At 67.5% G+C, this 16,874-nt stretch overlaps 2 protein-coding genes across 2 annotated transcripts in view; both read left to right on the forward strand.

Moving 5' to 3' along the window:
• Positions 1-1,111: 1,111 nt before the first annotated feature.
• LOC136788702 (collagen alpha-2(I) chain-like) lies at positions 1,112-6,387 on the forward strand. The gene is made up of 2 exons (XM_066987332.1): positions 1,112-1,195; positions 4,669-6,387. Exon 2 carries the CDS (start codon positions 4,936-4,938, stop codon positions 6,385-6,387), a length of 1,452 nt encoding a protein of 483 aa, XP_066843433.1. The 5' UTR covers positions 1,112-1,195; positions 4,669-4,935.
• A 14-nt stretch (positions 6,388-6,401) lies between these two features.
• The window catches only part of LOC136788703 (neurexin-2-like), an 83,623-nt gene continuing 73,150 nt past the window's right edge, over positions 6,402-16,874 (forward strand). The window contains 4 exon segments of the mRNA XM_066987333.1: positions 6,402-7,343; positions 12,976-12,996; positions 15,392-15,421; positions 16,000-16,066. Coding sequence (XP_066843434.1) covers positions 6,536-7,343; positions 12,976-12,996; positions 15,392-15,421; positions 16,000-16,066 — 926 coding nt within the window. The 5' untranslated portion in view covers positions 6,402-6,535.

Here is a 16,874-nt window from a genome sequence, read left to right on the forward strand (position 1 = left end):
GGGATGCTGATGGTTATGGGGTGCTGCTGGTTATGGGGTGCCCATGGGGGGTGCTGGTCATGGGGGTGCTGGTTATGGGATGCTCATGGTTATGGGGTGCCCATGGGGGGGGGGGGGGTGCTGCTGGTTATGGGGTGCTCATGGGGGGGCGCTATTGGTTATGGGGGCGCTGGTTATGGGGTCCCCATTGGGTGCTCACGGTTATGGGGTGCCCATGGGGGGTGCTGCTGGTTACGGGGTGCTGTTGCTCCTGGGGTGCCCATGGTTATGGGGTGCTGCTGGTTATGGGGTGCCCATGGGGGTGCTGCTGGTTATGGGGTGCTCATGGTTATGGGATGCCCATGGGGGGGGGGTGTGCTGCTGGTTATAGGGTGCTCACAGTTATGGGGTGCTGCTGGTTATGGGGTGCCCTATGGGGTGCTCACGGTTATGGGGTGCTGGTGCTCATGGGGTGCTGCTGGTTACGGGGTCCCCATGGGGTGCTGGTTATGGGGTGCCCATGGGGGGTGCTGCTGGTTATGGGGTGCTCGTAGTTATGGGGTGCCCATGGTGGGGGGCGCTGCTGGTTATGGGGTCCCCATGGGGGGGTGCTTCTGGTTATAGGGTGCTCATGGTTATGGGGTGCTGCTGGTTATGGGGTGCCCATGGGGTGCTCACGGTTATGGGGTGCTGCTGGTTATGGGGTCCCCATGGGGGTGCTTCTGGTTATAGGGTGCTCATGGTTATGGGGTGCTGCTGGTTATGGGGTGCCCATGGGGTGCTCACGGTTATGGGGTGCCCATGGGTGGGTGCTGGCGGTTATGGGGTGCCCCATGGGGTGCTGCTGGTTATGGGGTGCCCATGGGGGGTGCTGGTTAAGGGGTCCAGCGGCTCTTTTTGGGGGTTCCACCGCCCCCCCGGCCCCCCCACCCCCCATACCCCCCCATCCCCCATCCCCCCCATCCCCCCCCCACCGCCCCCCCGCGCCGTGCCTGCGCCCCCCCCCCCCCCCCCCCCCCCCCCCATCCTCCCCCCCCCCTCGCCGTGCTCGTGCCCGCGGCCGGGCCGTGCCCGCGCCCCCCCCCCCCCCCCCCCATCCCCCCCCCCCCCGCCGTGCTCGTGCCCGCGGCCGGGCCGTGCGCGCCCCCGCGGCCGGGCGGGAGCTGCGGAGCCGAGCGGGGACGGGGCCGGGCCGGGGCCGCCGCAGCGCCCGCAGGTGGGGGGGGCAATTAACGGGGGGGGTAATTAACGGGGGGGGCAATTAACGGGGGGGTAATTAACGGGGGGGGTCATCGGGGGAGGGGGGGCCGGGGGGGCGAGGCGGGGATGGGGTTAATTGGGGGGGATTGGGGGGGGGGGGGGGGGGGGGGGGGGGGGATGGGGGGTTATTGGGGGGGTAATTAAGGGGGGGGTAATTAGGGGGGGTAATTAGAGGGGGGGGATCGGGGAAGGGGGGGGGCCGGGGGGCAAGGTGCGGATGGGGTTAATTGGAGGGGGGGGATTTGGGGGGGGGGGATTTGGGGGGGGTGATGGGGGGTGGGGGGATGGGGGGGATTGGGGGGTTATTGGGGGGGGATGGGGGGGTAATTATGGGGGGAGGTTAATTGGGGGATTAATTGGGGGGGTTGGTTAGGAGGGGATTGAATGGGGGGGTGTGAAGGGGGAGGGTTAATGGGGGGGATAACCGGGGGGATTAATTGGGGGGATTAATTGGGGGGGATTAATTGGGGGGATTAATTGGGGGGTGTAAAGGGGGGTGTAAGGGGGGGTTAATGGGGGGTAATTATGCGGGGGTTAATTGGGAGGGGATTGATTGGGGGGGATAATGGGGGGGGGTGAATTGGGAGGGGTTAACCGGGGGGGGGGTGGGGGGGGGATGCGGGATTTTGGGGTCTGGGGGGGGGGAGGGGAGGGGTCGGGGGGCGGGTTGGGGGTTAGCTGGGGGGAGGGAGGGGATTTTTGGGGGGGGGGGGGACGATGAGGATGGGGGGGGATTTGGGGGGGCTGCAGGGGTGGGGGGCAGGATGGGGGCTGCTGGGGGGCTTTTTTAGGGGGGGCTGCAGGAAGGGGGTGTGGGAGGGGCTTTTTTTTGGGGGGGGGGGCTGCCGGGGGGGGGGATTTTGGGGAGGGGGGCTGCTGGGGGGGGGATTTTGGGGAGGGGGGGCTGCTGGGGGGATTTTGGGGAGGGGGGGCTGCTGGGGGGGGGGCTGCAGGCCGGGGAGCTCAAATTTGGGGGGGGGGGGGGGGGGGCTCAGGGTGTGGGGGTCCCATCCTGCCCCCCCCTTATTGCAGCCCCCCGGGGTCCCCGCCCTCCCCCCCCCCCCCCTTTTTTCACACGGGCTGGGTGTGCAAGGCACACGCGTGTGCGCGGCGCCGGGGCACGCGTGTGCACGGGGGGGGGGGGCACGGTGCCGGGGCGCACACGTGTGCACGCAGGGACGCATGCCCACGGGGGGGAGCGGGGGGGCGTGAGCATGAGCGTGCAAAGCCGGGGCGCACGTGCGCGTGCAAAGCCCGGGGGGGGGTGTGGTTGGCGGGGCACACGCGTGTGCAAGGCTGGGCGCACGTGGGCACTGGGGCGTGCAAGGAGGGGCCGGGGGGGGGGAGGGCGTGCATGGAGGGGGGGGGTGTACGCGGGGGGGGGGGCGCGCACACGCGTGTGCAAGGCGTGCACGAGGGCGCGCGGCTCCTTGCACGCGTGTGTGCGCGCGCAGGGGGCGTGCACGCGTGTTCGTGCGCGGGGGGGGCCGCGTGCTGGTGCGAGGCTCGCACGCGTGCACGTGCGCTAACGAGCCCCCCCCCCCGGGGGGGGCTGATTGGCTTTAATTAACGAGGCCCCGCCCCCAAGGGAGCCCCCCCCGGCCCCCCCCCCCCCCCTTCTCCTCCCGGTGACCTTCAGGCGCCCCCCCTTCTTGGCCCCCCCCCCCTTGCTGGTTGTAATGGGGGGGGGGGGGGGTCTGGGGGCAGCGCCGTGGGGCAGAGCGGGGGCTGTGGGGCGGGATCTATGGGGCAGGACCTATGGGGCAGAGCGGGATCTGGGGGGCAGCACTGGGATCTATGGGGCGGCAGGATCTATGGGGCAGGACCTATGGGGCAGAATGGGATCTATGGGGTGGAGCGGGATCTATGGGGCAGAGCAGGACCTGTGGGGCAGACTGGGATCTATGGGGCGGAGCGGGATCTATGGGGCAGGACCTATGGGGCAGAGCGGGACCTATGGGGCAGAGCGGGGGCCGTGGGGCAGACTGGGATCTATGGGGCAGAGCTGGGATCTATGGGGCAGAGCAGGACCTATGGGGCAGCGCGGGATCTGTGGGGTAGCACGGGATCTGGGGGGCAGGATCTATGGGGCAGAGCAGGACCTATGGGGCAGAGCGGGGGCCGTGGGGCAGACTGGGATCTATGGGGCAGAGCTGGGTCTGTGGGGCAGGACCTATGGGGCAGAGCGGGATCTGTGGGGCAGCACGGGATCTGTGGGGCAGGATCTATGGGGCAGAGCAGGGTCTGGGGGGCAGCGCCATGGGGCAGAGCGGGATCTATGGGGTGGACTGGGATCTATGGGGCAGAGCAGGACCTGTGGGGCAGACTGGGATCTATGGGGTGGAGCGGGATCTATGGGGCAGCGCCGTGGGGCAGAGCGGGGGCCGTGGGGCAGGATCTATGGGGCAGAGCAGGATCTATAGGGTAGCGTGGGATCTATGGGGCAAGAGCAGGGCCTGTGGGGCAGAGCGGGGGCTGTGGGGCAGACTGGGATCTGTGGGGCGGAGCGGGATCTATGGGGCAGCGCTGTGGGGCAGAGCCGTGGGGCAGAGCAGGATCTATAGGGTAGCGCGGGACCTGTGGGGCAGAGCGGGGCCTGTGGGGCAGTGCCGTGGGGCAAGAGCGTGATCTGTGGGGCAGACTGGGATCTATAGGGCAGAGCAAGGTCTGCGGGGCAGGACTTATGGGGCAGAGCGGGATCTATAGGGCGGAGCAGGATCTGTGGGGCAGACTGGGATCTATAGAGCAAAGCAGGACCTGTGGGGCAGAGCGGGATCTATGGGGCACAGTGGGGTCTATGGGGCAGAGTAGGGTCTGTGGGGCAGAGCGGGGTCTGTGGGGCAGCACCACGGGGCAGAGCGGGATCTATGGGGCACAGTGGGGTCTGCGGGGCACAGAATGGGATCTATGGGGCAGAGCGGGGTCTATGGGGCAGAGCAGGATCTATGGGGCACAGTGGGGTCTATGGGGCACAGAATGGGATCTATGGGGCAGAGTGGGGTCTGCGGGGCAGAATGGGATCTATGGGGCGGAGCAGGATCTATGGGGCAGCACCACGGGGCAGAGCGGGATCTATGGGGCAGAGCGGGGCCTATGGGGCACAGTGGGGTCTATGGGGCAGAGCGGGGTCTGGGGGCAGCCATGGGGCGCAGCCCCCGCCGCGGGCCCCGCTCCCCCTGCAGGTGCAGCAGTTTCGGTGATTGGCTAATTATGCGGCGCATGTTAACGAGCCCCATTACCCAATGAGGGGTGCCGGCGAGGCAGGGCTATAAATAACCCGGGGGCTCATTTGCATGATGCCAGATCACCCCCATGCCCCCCCCCCCCCCCCCGTCACCATGGTGACCCCCCCCCCCAAAATAAATCACGGGGTTCGTTAGCGGGGCCGCTAACGAGGGGACCCCTCTCACCCTCCCCCCCCCCCCCCAGGTGCCTCAGGACCCCCGGCCATGCTGTAGCCCCCCGGGGCCCCCATGCGGGTGCGAGCGGCCGGGGGCGGCCGGGGGACCCCGGCCCAGGCGCCATGAGCCCCCCGAGGGGCAGCGGCACCCCGGGGCCCAGCAGGAGGCCGAGACCCAGCGAGGCCCCGCGGCGCACCCGGAGACTGAGCCCCCCCGGGGACCTGGGGCCCGCCAGGGCCTCGCATCCGACGTGGCCTCCAAGGTCTCGGAGGCCCACCGAGGCCTCGCGTCCGCCATGGCCTCCACGGTGCCGGAAGCCCACGAAGGTCTCGCGCCCGACCCGGCCTCCACGTCCTGCCCGGTCCTGGAGGCCCGCCGAGGCCTTGTGTCCGACCTGGCCTCTACATCCGACCCGGTCCTGGAGGCCCGCCGAGGCCCCGAGGCCCGCCTGGAGGCCGGGCCTCGCCCCGCCGACCGTCCGGAGGCCGAGGCCCACCCAGGCCTCCTGGGCGCGAAGGGCTCTGCGGCCACCCAATTCCCCAAAGACTGCGGAGAGACCGAGGGCAGCGGAGGCTCTGCGGCCTCCCTGGAGGCCGAGGTCAACCGAGGCCTCGCAGCGTGTCTGGACTCCGAGGTCCACCGGGACTCCGTGGCCGACCGAGGCCCCGTGGCCTCCCTAGACCCGAGGGGGTACCGAGACCCTACGGCCAGCCGCGGCCCCGTGGGGACCGAGGACCCCCGCGACCGTGCGCCCCACCAGGGCCCTGCGGACCCTCTGGAGGCCGAGGTCAGCCGAGGCCCCGAGGCCCACCTGGGCGTGGAGGCCCGCCGGGGCCCCTTGGCCGACCACGGCCCCGTGGGGCATCGGGAGGCCGCGGCCCACCAGGAGGCCAACCGTGGCCACGCGACCCCTGTAGACTGGAAGACCCACCCGGACTCTACGGCCAACCGCAGCCCCCTGGGGCTTCTCGACTTGAAGGCCCACCAGGACCCCGTGGCCAACTGTGGCACCATGGCTTCTCTAGGCCCAAAGGCCTACCAAGACTCTGCGGCCAACCGTGGCCCCGTCGATCATCTTGACCTGAAGGCCCACCAGGACTCCATGGCCAAGTGCACCCCAATGGGTCTTCTAGGCCAAAAGGACCACCAGGACCCCGTGGCCAACTGTAGCCCCATGGATCATCTTGACCTGAAGGCCCACCAGGACTCTACAGCCAACTGCACCCCAATGGGTCTTCTAGGCCAAAAGGACCACCAGGACCCCGTGGCCAACTGTAGCCCCATGGATCATCTTGACCTGAAGGCCCACCAGGACTCTACAGCCAACTGTAGCCCCACGTCCTCTCCAGGCCCGAAGGCCCACCAGGACTCCATGGCCAACCGTAGCCTCATGGCTCCTCTAGGCCTGAAGGCCTACCAGGACTCCATGGCCTCTCCAGGCCCAAAGGCCCACCAAGACTCCATGGCCAACGGTAGCCCAATGGCTTCTCTAGGCCCAAAGGCCCACCAGGACTCTACAGCCAACTGTAGCCCCCCGTCCTCTCAAGGCCCGAAGGCCCACCAGGCCTCTAAGGCCAACTGCACCCCAAAGGACCTTCTAGGCCCAAAGGTCTACCACGACTCTACAGCCAACCGTAGCACCACGTCCTCTCCAGGCCCGAAGGCCCACCAGGCCTCTAAGGCCAACTGCACCCCAAAGGACCTCTCTAGGCCCGAAGTCCCACCAAGACTCTACAGCCAACTGTAGCACCATACGTCCTCTCCAGGCCCGAAGGCCCACCAAGACTCTACAGCCAACCGTAGCCCAATGGCCTCTCTAGGCCCGAAGGCCCACCATGCCTCTACAGCCAACCTCACCCCAACGACTCTTCTAGGCCCGAAGCCCCACCACGACCATGCGGCCACCCGCGTGTCGCCGCGCCGCCCCGTGCTGGCCCTGGCGCTGCTGGCCCTGTGCTCGCTGCTGGCGCCGTGCGCCCGCGGCGGCGGCGCTGGAGTTCGGGGGCGCCCCGGGGCAGTGGGCGCGCTACGGGCGGTGGGCGCCGGGGGCGGGCGGGCAGCTGAGCTTCAGCCTCAAGACCAACGTCTCGCGGGCGCTGCTGCTCTACTTGGACGACGGCGGCAACTGCGACTTCCTCGAGCTGCTGGTGGCCGAGGGGCGGCTGCGGCTGCGCTTCGCCATCGCCTGCGCCGAGCCGGCCACCGTGGCGCCGCCGGCGGCGGTGAGCGACGGGCGCTGGCACGCCGTCCGCCTGACCCGCAACGCCCGCGAGACCGCGCTGGCGGTGGACGGGGAGGCGCGGGCGGGCGCCGTGCGCTCCAAGCGGGCCGAGATGGCGGTGGCCAGCGACCTCTTCGTCGGCGGCATCCCGCCCGACGTCCGCCTCTCGGCGCTCACCCTCAGCACCGTCAAGTACGAGGCGCCCTTCCGCGGCTGGCTGGCCGACCTGCGGGTGGGCGACGCGCCCGCCGCCCTGCTGGGCGCCCAGGGCGTGCGGGGCGAGGAGGAGGAGGAGGAGGAGGAAGAGGAGGAGGACGAGCAGCGGCAGCAGTGGCAGGAGCGGCAGCAGTGGCAGGAGCAGCAGCAGCAGCGGTGCGCCCGGCACCCGCCCTGCGCCCACGGCGGGCGCTGCACCCTGCGCCGCGGGGAGCCCCGCTGCGACTGCGCCGGCACCGGGTACCGCGGGCCCTTCTGCGAGGAAGGTGAGGGGGGTTTTGGGGGGGGATTGGGGGGAGATTGGGGGTCATCGGGGTGGGTCTGGGGGTGATTTGGGGTCATTGGGGCGGGTTTGGGGGTGATTGCGGGTCATTGGGGTGGGTCTGGGGGAGATTGGGGGTGATTGGGGTGGGTTTGGGGTGATGGGGGTGATTGGGGTGGGTTTGGGGGAGATTGGGGGAGTCTGGGGGAGATTGGGGGTCATTGGGGTGGGTTTGGGCGGAGATTGGGGGAGTCTGGGGGAGATTGGGGGTCATCGGGGTGGGTTTGGGGGTCATTGGGGGTCATTGGGGTGGGTTTGGGGGAGATTGGGGGGTTTTGGGGTAATTGGGGTGGGTTTAGGGGAGATTGGGGGAGTCTGGGGGTGATTGGGGGTCATTGGGGCAGGTTTGGGGGAGATTGGGGGTCATTGGGGTAGGTTTGGGGGTGATTGGGGGTCATCGGGGCAGATTTGGGGGAGATTGGGGGTCATCGAGGCGGGTTTGGGGTCTGGGGAAGATTGGGGGTCATTGGGGTGGGTTTGGGGTGATTTGGGGTGATTTTGGAGGGTTTGGGGATGATTGGGGTGGGTTTGGGGGAGATTGGGGGTTTTGGGGTAATTGGGGTGGGTTTGGGGGAGACTGGGGGGTCCGGGGGAGATTGGGGGTCATCAGGGCTGGTCTGGGGGTGATTGGGGGTCATTGGGGCAGGTTTGGGGAAGATTGGGGGGTTTGGGGGTGATTTGGGGATGACTGGGGATCATTGGGGTGGCTTTGGGGTGATTTGGGGTGATTTTGGAGGGTTTTGGGGGTAATTGGGGGTCATTGGGATGGCTTTGGGGGTAATTGGGGTGGGTCTGGGGGAGATTGGGGGTCACTGGGGTGGGTTTGGGGTGATTTGGGGTGATTTTGGAGGGTTTTGGGGTAATTTGGGGGTAATTGGGGGGTTTGGGTGGTAATTGGCGGTTTGGGGGTAATTGGGGTGGGTTTGGGGGAGATTGGGGTGGGTTGGGGGTAATTTGGGGGTAATTTGGGGTTTTGGGGGTAACTGGGGGGACAGGGGGGATTTTGGGGAGGTTTGGGGAGGTTTCGGGGTTATTGGGGGTGATTGGGTGTCATTGGGGTGGGTTTTGGGGTGATTTGGGGGCAATTGGGGGAGTTTTGGGGGTAATTGTGGGGTTTGGGGGGAGATGGGGGTGGGTTGGGGGTGATTGGGTGGGTTCTGGGGTGATTTGGGGGCAATTCGGGGGTAATTGGGCGGTTTGGGGGTAATTGGGCAGTTTGGGGTATACGGGGGGTTTGGGGTAATTGGAAGGTTTTGGGGTAATTGGAAGGTTTTGGGGTAATTGGGGGAGTTTTGGGGGCAATTGGGGGTGTTTTGGGATCAGGGGGCGGGCGGTGGTGTCGCACGGCCTCGTGTCTGGGTGCTTCCCTGTGGCGTTGCACACCCACATTAGTGTTGCACGCCCGTGGGGTGTCGTGTTCCCGTGTTGCACACCCATGGGGTGTCGTGTTCCCGTGTTTCCCCTGGCGTCGCACACCCTCGTGGTGTTGCACGCCCATAGGGTGCTGTGTTCTCGTGTTGCACGCCCATGGGGTGTCGTGGTCTCGTGTTGCACACCCATGGGGTGTCGTGTTCTCGTGTTTCCCCTGGCGTCGCACACCCTCATGGCGTTGCACGCCCTCACGGCTTTGCACACCCATGGGGTGTTGCGTTCTCGTGCTTCCCCCATGGCGTTGCACGCTCTCATGGCGTTGCACACCCGTGTGGTGTTGCGTTCTCGTGTTGCACGCCCGTGGCTCGTTGCGTTCTCGTGCTTCCCCCATGGTGTTGCACACCCTCGTGGCGTTGCACACCCGTCGCGTGTCGCGTTCCTGTGCTTCTCCGTGGCTCTCAGCGTTGCACGTCCACGGGGCGTTGCACTCCCACGTGTCTCCACAGCTCCGTGCCCTCGGGCTGTTGCACGCTCTCGTGCTGTTGCACACCCTCGGGCTGTTGCACGCCTGTGCCCTTGCACGGCCCCGTGCCCTTGCACAACTTCCTGTAGTTGCACTCCCCAGTGCCCTTGCACGTGCTCATGCAATCACATGCCTGGGTGCCCTTGCACGCCCTTGTGTAATTGCACGCCTGTGTGCCCTTGCACGTCTGTGTGCCCTTGCACAACCTCATGCTCTTGCACGCCCTTGTGTAATTGCATGCACCAGCGCCCTTGCACGCCTGTGTGCCCTTGCACGCCCTTGTGTAATTGCATGTCCCAGCGCCCTTGCACGCCTGTGTGCCCTTGCACACTCTTGTGTAATTGCATGTCCCAGCGCCCTTGCACGCCTGTGTGCCCTTTGCACAACCTCATGCCCTTGCACACCCTTGTGTAATTGCATGTCCCAGCGCCCTTGCATGCCTGTGTGCCCTTGCACAACCTCATGCCCTTGCACACCCTTGTGTAATTGCATGTCCCAGTGCCCTTGCATGCCTGTGTGCCCTTGCACAACCTCATGCCCTTGCACGCCCTTGTGTAATTGCACGCCCTTGTGTAATTGCACGTCTGTGTGCCCTTGCACGTCTGTGTGCCCTTGCATGTCTGTGTGCCCTTGCACACCCTCATGCCCTTGCACACCCTTCTGTAATTGCACGCCCTTGTGTAATTGCACGCCTGTGTGCCCTTGCACATCTGTGTGCCCTTGCACACCCTTGTGTAATTGCACGCCCTTGTGTAATTGCACGCCTGTGTGCCCTTGCACATCTGTGTGCCCTTGCACACCCTCATGCCCTTGCACACCCTTGTGTAATTGCACGCCCTGGTGCCCTTGCACGCCCCCATGCACTCACACGTCCCCATGCCCTTGCACACCCGCATGTCCTTGCACGTGCTCGTGCCCTTGCACACCCCGGATGCCCTTGCACACCCGCCCCCCATGACAACCGTTGCCATGACGACGGCTCCCTCCCTCCCGGGCTGTATCCGGGGGGGCCGCGTCGCCGTGGCAACGCCGGGCGGCTGACCCGTTGCCGGGGTGTGGCGGCGCTGTGGCAACGGTTGCCGGGGCCCCCCGGTTGCCGTGGCGACGGCCGGTCCGCCTGTCGCCCTGGCAACCGTTGCCGCGGGGATGGCGACGGCCCCGGCGTCCTTGAGGGATGGGGACGGGGGTGCGGGGGGGTCTGTGGGGGGTCTGGGGGGCTGTGGGGCTCTATGGGGCTCTATAGGGTGCCGTGGGGGGCTATGGGGCTCTATGGGGCTTTGTGGGGGGCTATGGGGCTCTGTGGGGCACTCTATGGGGCTCTATAGGGTGCTGTGGGGGGCTATGGGGCTCTATAGGGCGCTGTGGGGGGCTATGGGGCTCTATGGGGCTCTATAGGGTGCTGTGGGGGGCTATGGGGCTCTATAGGGCGCTGGGGGGGCTATGGGGCTCTATGGGGCTCTATAGGGTGCTGTGGGGGCTATGGGGCTCTATGGGGGGCTATGGGGCTCTATAGGGCACTATGGGGGGCTATGGGGCTCTATGGGGCTCTATAGGGTGCTGTGGGGGGCTATGGGGCTCTGTGGGGCTCTATAGGGTGCTGTGGGGGGCTATGGGGCTCTATAGGGCGCTGTGGGGGGCTATGGGGCTCTATGGGGCTCTATAGGGTGCTGTGGGGGGCTATGGGGCTCTATGAGGCGCTGTGGGGGGGCTATGGGGCTCTATGGGGCTCTATAGGGTGCTGTGGGGGCTCTATGGGGCTCTATAGGGCGCTGTGGGGGGCTATGGGGCTCTGTGGGGCTCTATAGGGTGCTGTGGGGGGCTATGGGGCTCTGTGGGGCACTGTGGAGGGCTATGGGGCTCTATGGGGCTCTATAGGGTGCTGTGGGGCTGTGGGGCTCTGTGGGGCACTGTGGGGGCTATGGGGCTCTATGGGGCTCTATAGGGTGCTGTGGGGGCTGTGGGGCTCTATGGGGCGTTGGGGGGGCTATGGGGCTCTATGGGGCTCTATAGGGTGCTGTGGGGGCTATGGGGCTCTATAGGGCTTTGTGGGGGGGCTATGGTGCTCTATAGGGGCTATGGGGCTCTGTGGGGCTCTATAGGGTGCTGTGGGGGGCTATGGGGCTCTGTGGGGCACTGTGGGGGGCTATGGGGCTCTATGGGGGCTATGGGGCTCTATGGGGCTCTATAGGGTGCTGTGGGGCACTGTGGGGGCTATGGGGCTCTATGGGGCTCTATAGGGTGCACTGTGGGGGCTATGGGGCTCTATGGGGCTCTGTGGGGCACTGTGGGGGGCTATGGGGGGCTATGGGGCTCTATGGGGCACTATAGGGGGGGCTGTGGGGCTCTGTGGGGCTCTATAGGCTGCTGTGGGGGGCTGTGGGGCTCTGTGGGGCACTGTGGGGGGGCTATGGGGCTCTATGGGGCTCTATAGGGCGCTGTGGGGGGGCTATGGGGCTCTGGGGGGCACTGTGGGGGGCTATGGGGCTCTATAGGGGGTTATGGGGCTCTATGGGGCTCTATAGGGTGCTGTGGGGGGCTGTGGGACTCTATAGGGTGCTGTGGGGGCTATGGGGCTCTATAGGGCGCTGGGGGCTATGGGGCGCTGTGTGGGGCTGTGGGGCTCTATAGGGCACTATGGGGTGCTGTGGGGTGCTGTGGAGCGCTATGGGATGTCTATGGGGTGTCTATGGGGCTCTATAGGGCTCTATAGGGCGCTATGGGGCGCTGTGGGGCTCTGTGGGGCGTTACGGGGTGTCTATGGGGTGTCTATGGGGTGCCTATGGGGCGCTGTGGGGCGCTGTGGGGCGCATGGGCCTTGCAGAGGCGCTCTGGGGGGGGGGGGGGGGAGGTCCCGAGTGTGGGCACGCTCGGGGCGTGCAAACCCCTCAGGGGGCGTTAAGGTGCGTGCAAACCCTGCTGGGGTGTGCAAGGGGGTGCGGAAACCCTCCCGGGACGTGCAACGGGGCGTGCAAAGGCCTCTGGGACGTGCAAGGGGCGTGCAAACCCTGCTGGGGTGTGCAATGGGGCGTGCAAAGGCCTCTGGGGCGTGCAACGGGGCGTGCAAACCCTGGTGGGGTGTGCAATGGGGCGTGCGAAAGTCTTCTGGGACGTGCAACGGGGCGTGCAAACCCTGCTGGGCCGTGCAAGGGGCGTGCAAAGTCTTCTGGGACGTGCAACGGGGCGTGCAAACCCTGCTGGGGCGTGCAACGGGGCGTGCAAACCCTGCTGGGACGTGCAAGGGGCGTGCAAACCCTGGTGGTGTGCAGTGGGGCATGCAAAGTCTTCTGGGATGTGCAATGGGGCGTGCAAACCCTGCTGGGCCTGTAAGGGCGTGCAAGCCTGTGGGCCGTGCAACGGGCGTGCAAACCCCTGCTGGGACGTGCAACGGGCGTGCAAACCCTGCTGGGCCGTGCAAGGGGCGTGCAAACCCCTGTGGGCCGTGCAAGGGGGCGTGCAAACCCGCTGGGGTGTGCAACAGGGCATGCAAAAAGTCTTCTGGGCCGTGCAAGGGGCATGCAAACCCTGCTGGGGCGTGCAACGGGGCGTGCAAGCCCCAATGCCGGCTTGTGCGCCGCGTCCCCGTGCAACATGAGGGAGGGGCACACGCGCGCGTGTGTGTGTGAGTGTGCAAGGCCCCCCCCCCCCCCCCCGCTGACGTCTCCTCTCTCCCCCCGTGCCCCAGAAGAGGAGCCCGCGGTGGAAGGTGAGGTGCGGGCGTGCAAGGGGGGGGGGGTGCGTGTGCAAGGGCGGGCGTGCAAGGGGGGGCGTGCAAGGCCAGGGGAGGGTGTGCAAAGCTTGGGGCCGGTGCTTGTGCAAGCCCCCGGGGCGCTCGTGCAAGGCTGGGCACACGCGCGTGCCCGGCTCCGTGCTCGTGCAAGTCCCCCCCCACCCCCCCCCACCTTGCACACGCACGTGCAAGGCCGCTGTGTCACCGCTGGCCACCTGCCGTGACGTCACCGCCGGCCGCCCAATGGGCTTGGGGGTATGCAAATGAAGGGCGCCGCCGAGCCAATGGGCTGCAGGGCTGCTGCTGCTGGGGGCGGGGCTATGCAAATGGAGGGGCGGGGCGGCCAGCGGGGAGGGGGCGAAGGGGGCGTGCAAGGAGCGGGGGCGTGCACGAGGGGCGTGCACGAGGGGCGTGCAATGCACATGGGGCGTGCGCGAGGGGCGTGCAAGCAGCAGGTCTTGCACGAGGAGCGTGCAAAGCAGGCGGGTGTGCAAGGAGCAGGCCCTGCACGAGGGGCGTGCAAGAAGCAGGGGGGCCCACAAGGGGCGTGCAAGCAGGGGCTGCACGGGAGCGTGCAAGAAGCAGGGGATTCTGCACGTGAGGGGCGTGCAAGAAGCAGGGGCTGCACGAGGAGCGTGCAAGAAGCAGGGGGTGCACGAGGAGCGTGCGAGAAGCAGGGGGTGCACGAGGAGCGTGCAAGAAGCAGGTGCTGCACGAGGAGTGTGCAAGAAGCAGGGGTGCACGAGGAGCGTGCAAGAAGCAAGGGGGTGCACGAGGAGTGTGCAAGAAGCAGGGGGTGCACGAGGAGCGTGCGAGAAGCAGGGGTGCACGAGGAGCGTGCGAGAAGCAGGGGCTGCACGAGGAGCGTGCAAGAAGCAGGGGGCTCTGCACAAGGGGTGTGCAAGCAGCAGGTCCTGCACGATGGGCGTGCAAGGAGCGGGATGAGCACGAGGGGCGTGCAAAGCAGCAGGGCGTGCAAGGGGCAGGCCCTTTCACGGGAGGGGTGTGCAAGCAGCAGGGGTGCACAAGGCGCGTGCAAGGCACCCGAGTGTGCAAGCGGCAGGCCCTTTCACACGACGGGCGTGCAAGCAGCTGGGGGGGGCAAAGACTCAGGCCCTTTCACACAAAGGGCGTGCAAGCAGCAGGACGTGCACGAGGGGCGTGCAAGCAGCCGGGCGTGCAAGCAGCAGCCCTTGCACGACGGGCGTGCGAGCAGCTGGGGGGGGGGGGGGCAAAGACTCAGGCCCTTTCACGGGAGGGGCGTGCAAGCAGCAGGACGTGCACGAGCGGCGTGCAAGCAGCTGGGCGTGCAAGCAGCAGCCCTTGCACGACGGGCGTGCGAGCAGCGGGGGGGGGGAGCGCACAAGGAGCGTGCGAGCAGCAGCCCCTGCACGACGGGCGTGCAAGGGGGGGGGGAGGGAGGGGGGCGCACGAGCGCCGTGCAAGCCACGCCCCCGCCCCACCAGCGCGTGCAAGGAGTGTGCATCGCACCACCACCGCCGTGCCCCCCCTTCCCCCCCCCGCCTTGGTTTTGGGGTCAAACCCCCAAAACCCCCCCCCCCCAAAAAAAAAAAAAAGGGAAAAGGGGGCAACGAAGCATCCCGGCCATGCTTCCCCCCCCCCTTTTTCCCCCCCCCCCCCCCAAAATCCCCCCCCCTCCCCAAATTCCCCCCCCCCCAAAATCCGCCCCCCCCCCCCCGCCCCGGCATCGCCCGATGCCTGTCACAAGGCTTCGAATTGTGGCTGGGGGGCTCGGGACCCCCCCGCCCGCGGTGACTTCGTCTCTTCTCTCTCTGCTTTGCCCCCCCTCCCCCCCCCCCCCTTATCCCCCCCCCCCCCCCCCCAAATTTTCCTTTTCCCCATCATTTTCTCGTGGGGGGTCCCATTTTCCCCCTTTTCTGTTTTGGGGCTAATTTCGCCGCTTTTGGGTCCTTCCACCTTTTTATTTCCATTTTTTTATTCCATCCCCCCCCTTTTTCCTCCCTCGCCCCCCCCCCCCCCCCAAAAAAAAATTTCCTTTTCCCCATCATTTTCTCGTGGGGGTCCCATTTCTCCCCCCTTCTCCGTTTTGGGGCAAATTCCGCCGCTTTTGGGTCCTTCCACCTTTTTATTTCCATTTTTCCCCCTTTCTGTTTTTTTTCCCATTTTTTCGCCTTATTTTCCCCCCCCCCCAAATTTTCCTTTTCCCCATCATTTTCTCGTGTGCGGGGGGTCCCATTTCCCCCCCCCCCCCTTTCCGTTTTGGGGCAAATTCCGCCGCTTTTGGGCCCTTCCCGCTTTTTCCTTTCCGTTTCCGTTTCCCCTTTTGCTTTTTTTCGCCTTTTTTCGCCTTATTTTCGCTTCCCCCCCCCTTCCCCCCCTCCCCCCCAAGGTCCTGCTCACCTGACGTTAAGCAGCCAAGGTACGGACCCCCCCCTCCTCCCCCTCCCCTGCGCGTGCAAATCCTCGTGCAAATCCTCGTGCAAATCCTCGTGCAAATCCTCGTGCAAGCGTCGTGCCCCTCCCCCCTCCCTCCCCCCCCCGGCCGCGTCTCCCCTCCCCCCTCCCGCATTTTGTGCTCGTGCAACACGTGGGGGGGGGGGGGGGGCTCCTTGCACGGGGACTGGAGTGAGCGTGCAAACCTTGCACACTCACCCCCCCCCCCCCCACCTTGCACATGCTTCGGAGCCGCGTGGGGGGGGGGGGGGGCGTGCAAGGGCTTGGGGGGGGAGGGGCGAGCGGCTCCTTGCACGGGGAGCGGAGTGAGCGTGCAAACGCCCCCCTTGCACACTCACCCCCTCCCCTTGCACACTCACCCCCCCCCGCGCACACACACGCGCCTTGCACACGCTTCGGAGCCGCGGGGGGGGGGGGGGGGGGTGTGCAAAGGCTTGGGGGGGATGGGGGGAGGCGGGGGGGGCCTTGCACGCCTGTGCACGCTCTTGCACACTCGTGCACACTTGTGCACACTCGTGCCCTCCCTTCCCCCCCCCCCCGCAGGGGTCGCCGAGGTCCGCCGAGAGGGGGGCCCGGCCGGGGGCCAGCGAGAGCCAGCCCGCGGCCAAAGGTCAGTGGGGGCCTTGCACGCGCGTGTGCAAGGGGGGAGGGGCGGGGGGGGGGGGCACGTCCCCAGGGTGAGGTGTCGTCCCCCCCCCTCCCCCCAGGGCCCCCCCCAACCCAAGGACCCCCCCCAGGGTCCCTCCCCACCCCCCCCAAGGGTCCCCCCCCCCCAAGCCCCCCGGCCCCCCCCAGGGTCACGTGACCCCCCCCCAGCCCCCCTCCCAAACTCCCCCCCCCCAGGGTCACGTGACTTCCCCAGCCCCCCCCCCAAACTCCCCCCCCCAAGGTCTCCCCCCCCTCCCCTCCCCAGGGCCCCCCCCCCAAGGGTCCCCCCAAAGGGTCCCCCCCCCAAAGCCCCCCCGGGGTCCCCCCCCAGGGTCATGTGACCCCCCCCAAGGGTTCCCCCCCCCGAGCCCCCCCCCCCGGGGTCCCCCCCACCCCGAGTTGCCCCCTCGGGGTCCCCCTCCCCCCCCCCCCCCCCCCAGTCCCATTTCAGGGGTCCCCCCCCCGGGGGTCTCCCCCAGCCCCCCCCACCCCGGGGCCCCCCCACGGCCCCCCCCCGTGAGGTCCCACCTCAGGGTCCCTCTGTCTGCGCCTCTGCCCCTCTCTCTGTCCCTCCCTCCCCCGTCCATCCTTCTGTCCTCCCCCGTCCCTCTGTCCTTCTGTCCCTCCCTCCCTCCTCCTTCTCTCCATCCTTCTCTCCATCCCTCCCTCCCTCCCATCCCTCCCTCCCTCCATCTCTCCGTCCTTCTGTCCCTCCCTCCCTCCCTCCCTCCCTCCCTCCCTCCCTCTCTCCCTCCATCTCTCCCTCCCTC

This window comes from Anser cygnoides, chromosome W (assembly GCF_040182565.1).
Source record: "Anser cygnoides isolate HZ-2024a breed goose chromosome W, Taihu_goose_T2T_genome, whole genome shotgun sequence".
NCBI classification, from domain to species: domain Eukaryota; kingdom Metazoa; phylum Chordata; class Aves; order Anseriformes; family Anatidae; genus Anser; species Anser cygnoides.

Excerpts from the sequence above, each read along its gene's own strand:
- LOC136788702 (XM_066987332.1), top strand. The coding sequence starts at position 4,936 with ATGGCCTCCACGGTGCCGGAAGCCCACGAAGGTCTCGCGCCCGACCCG.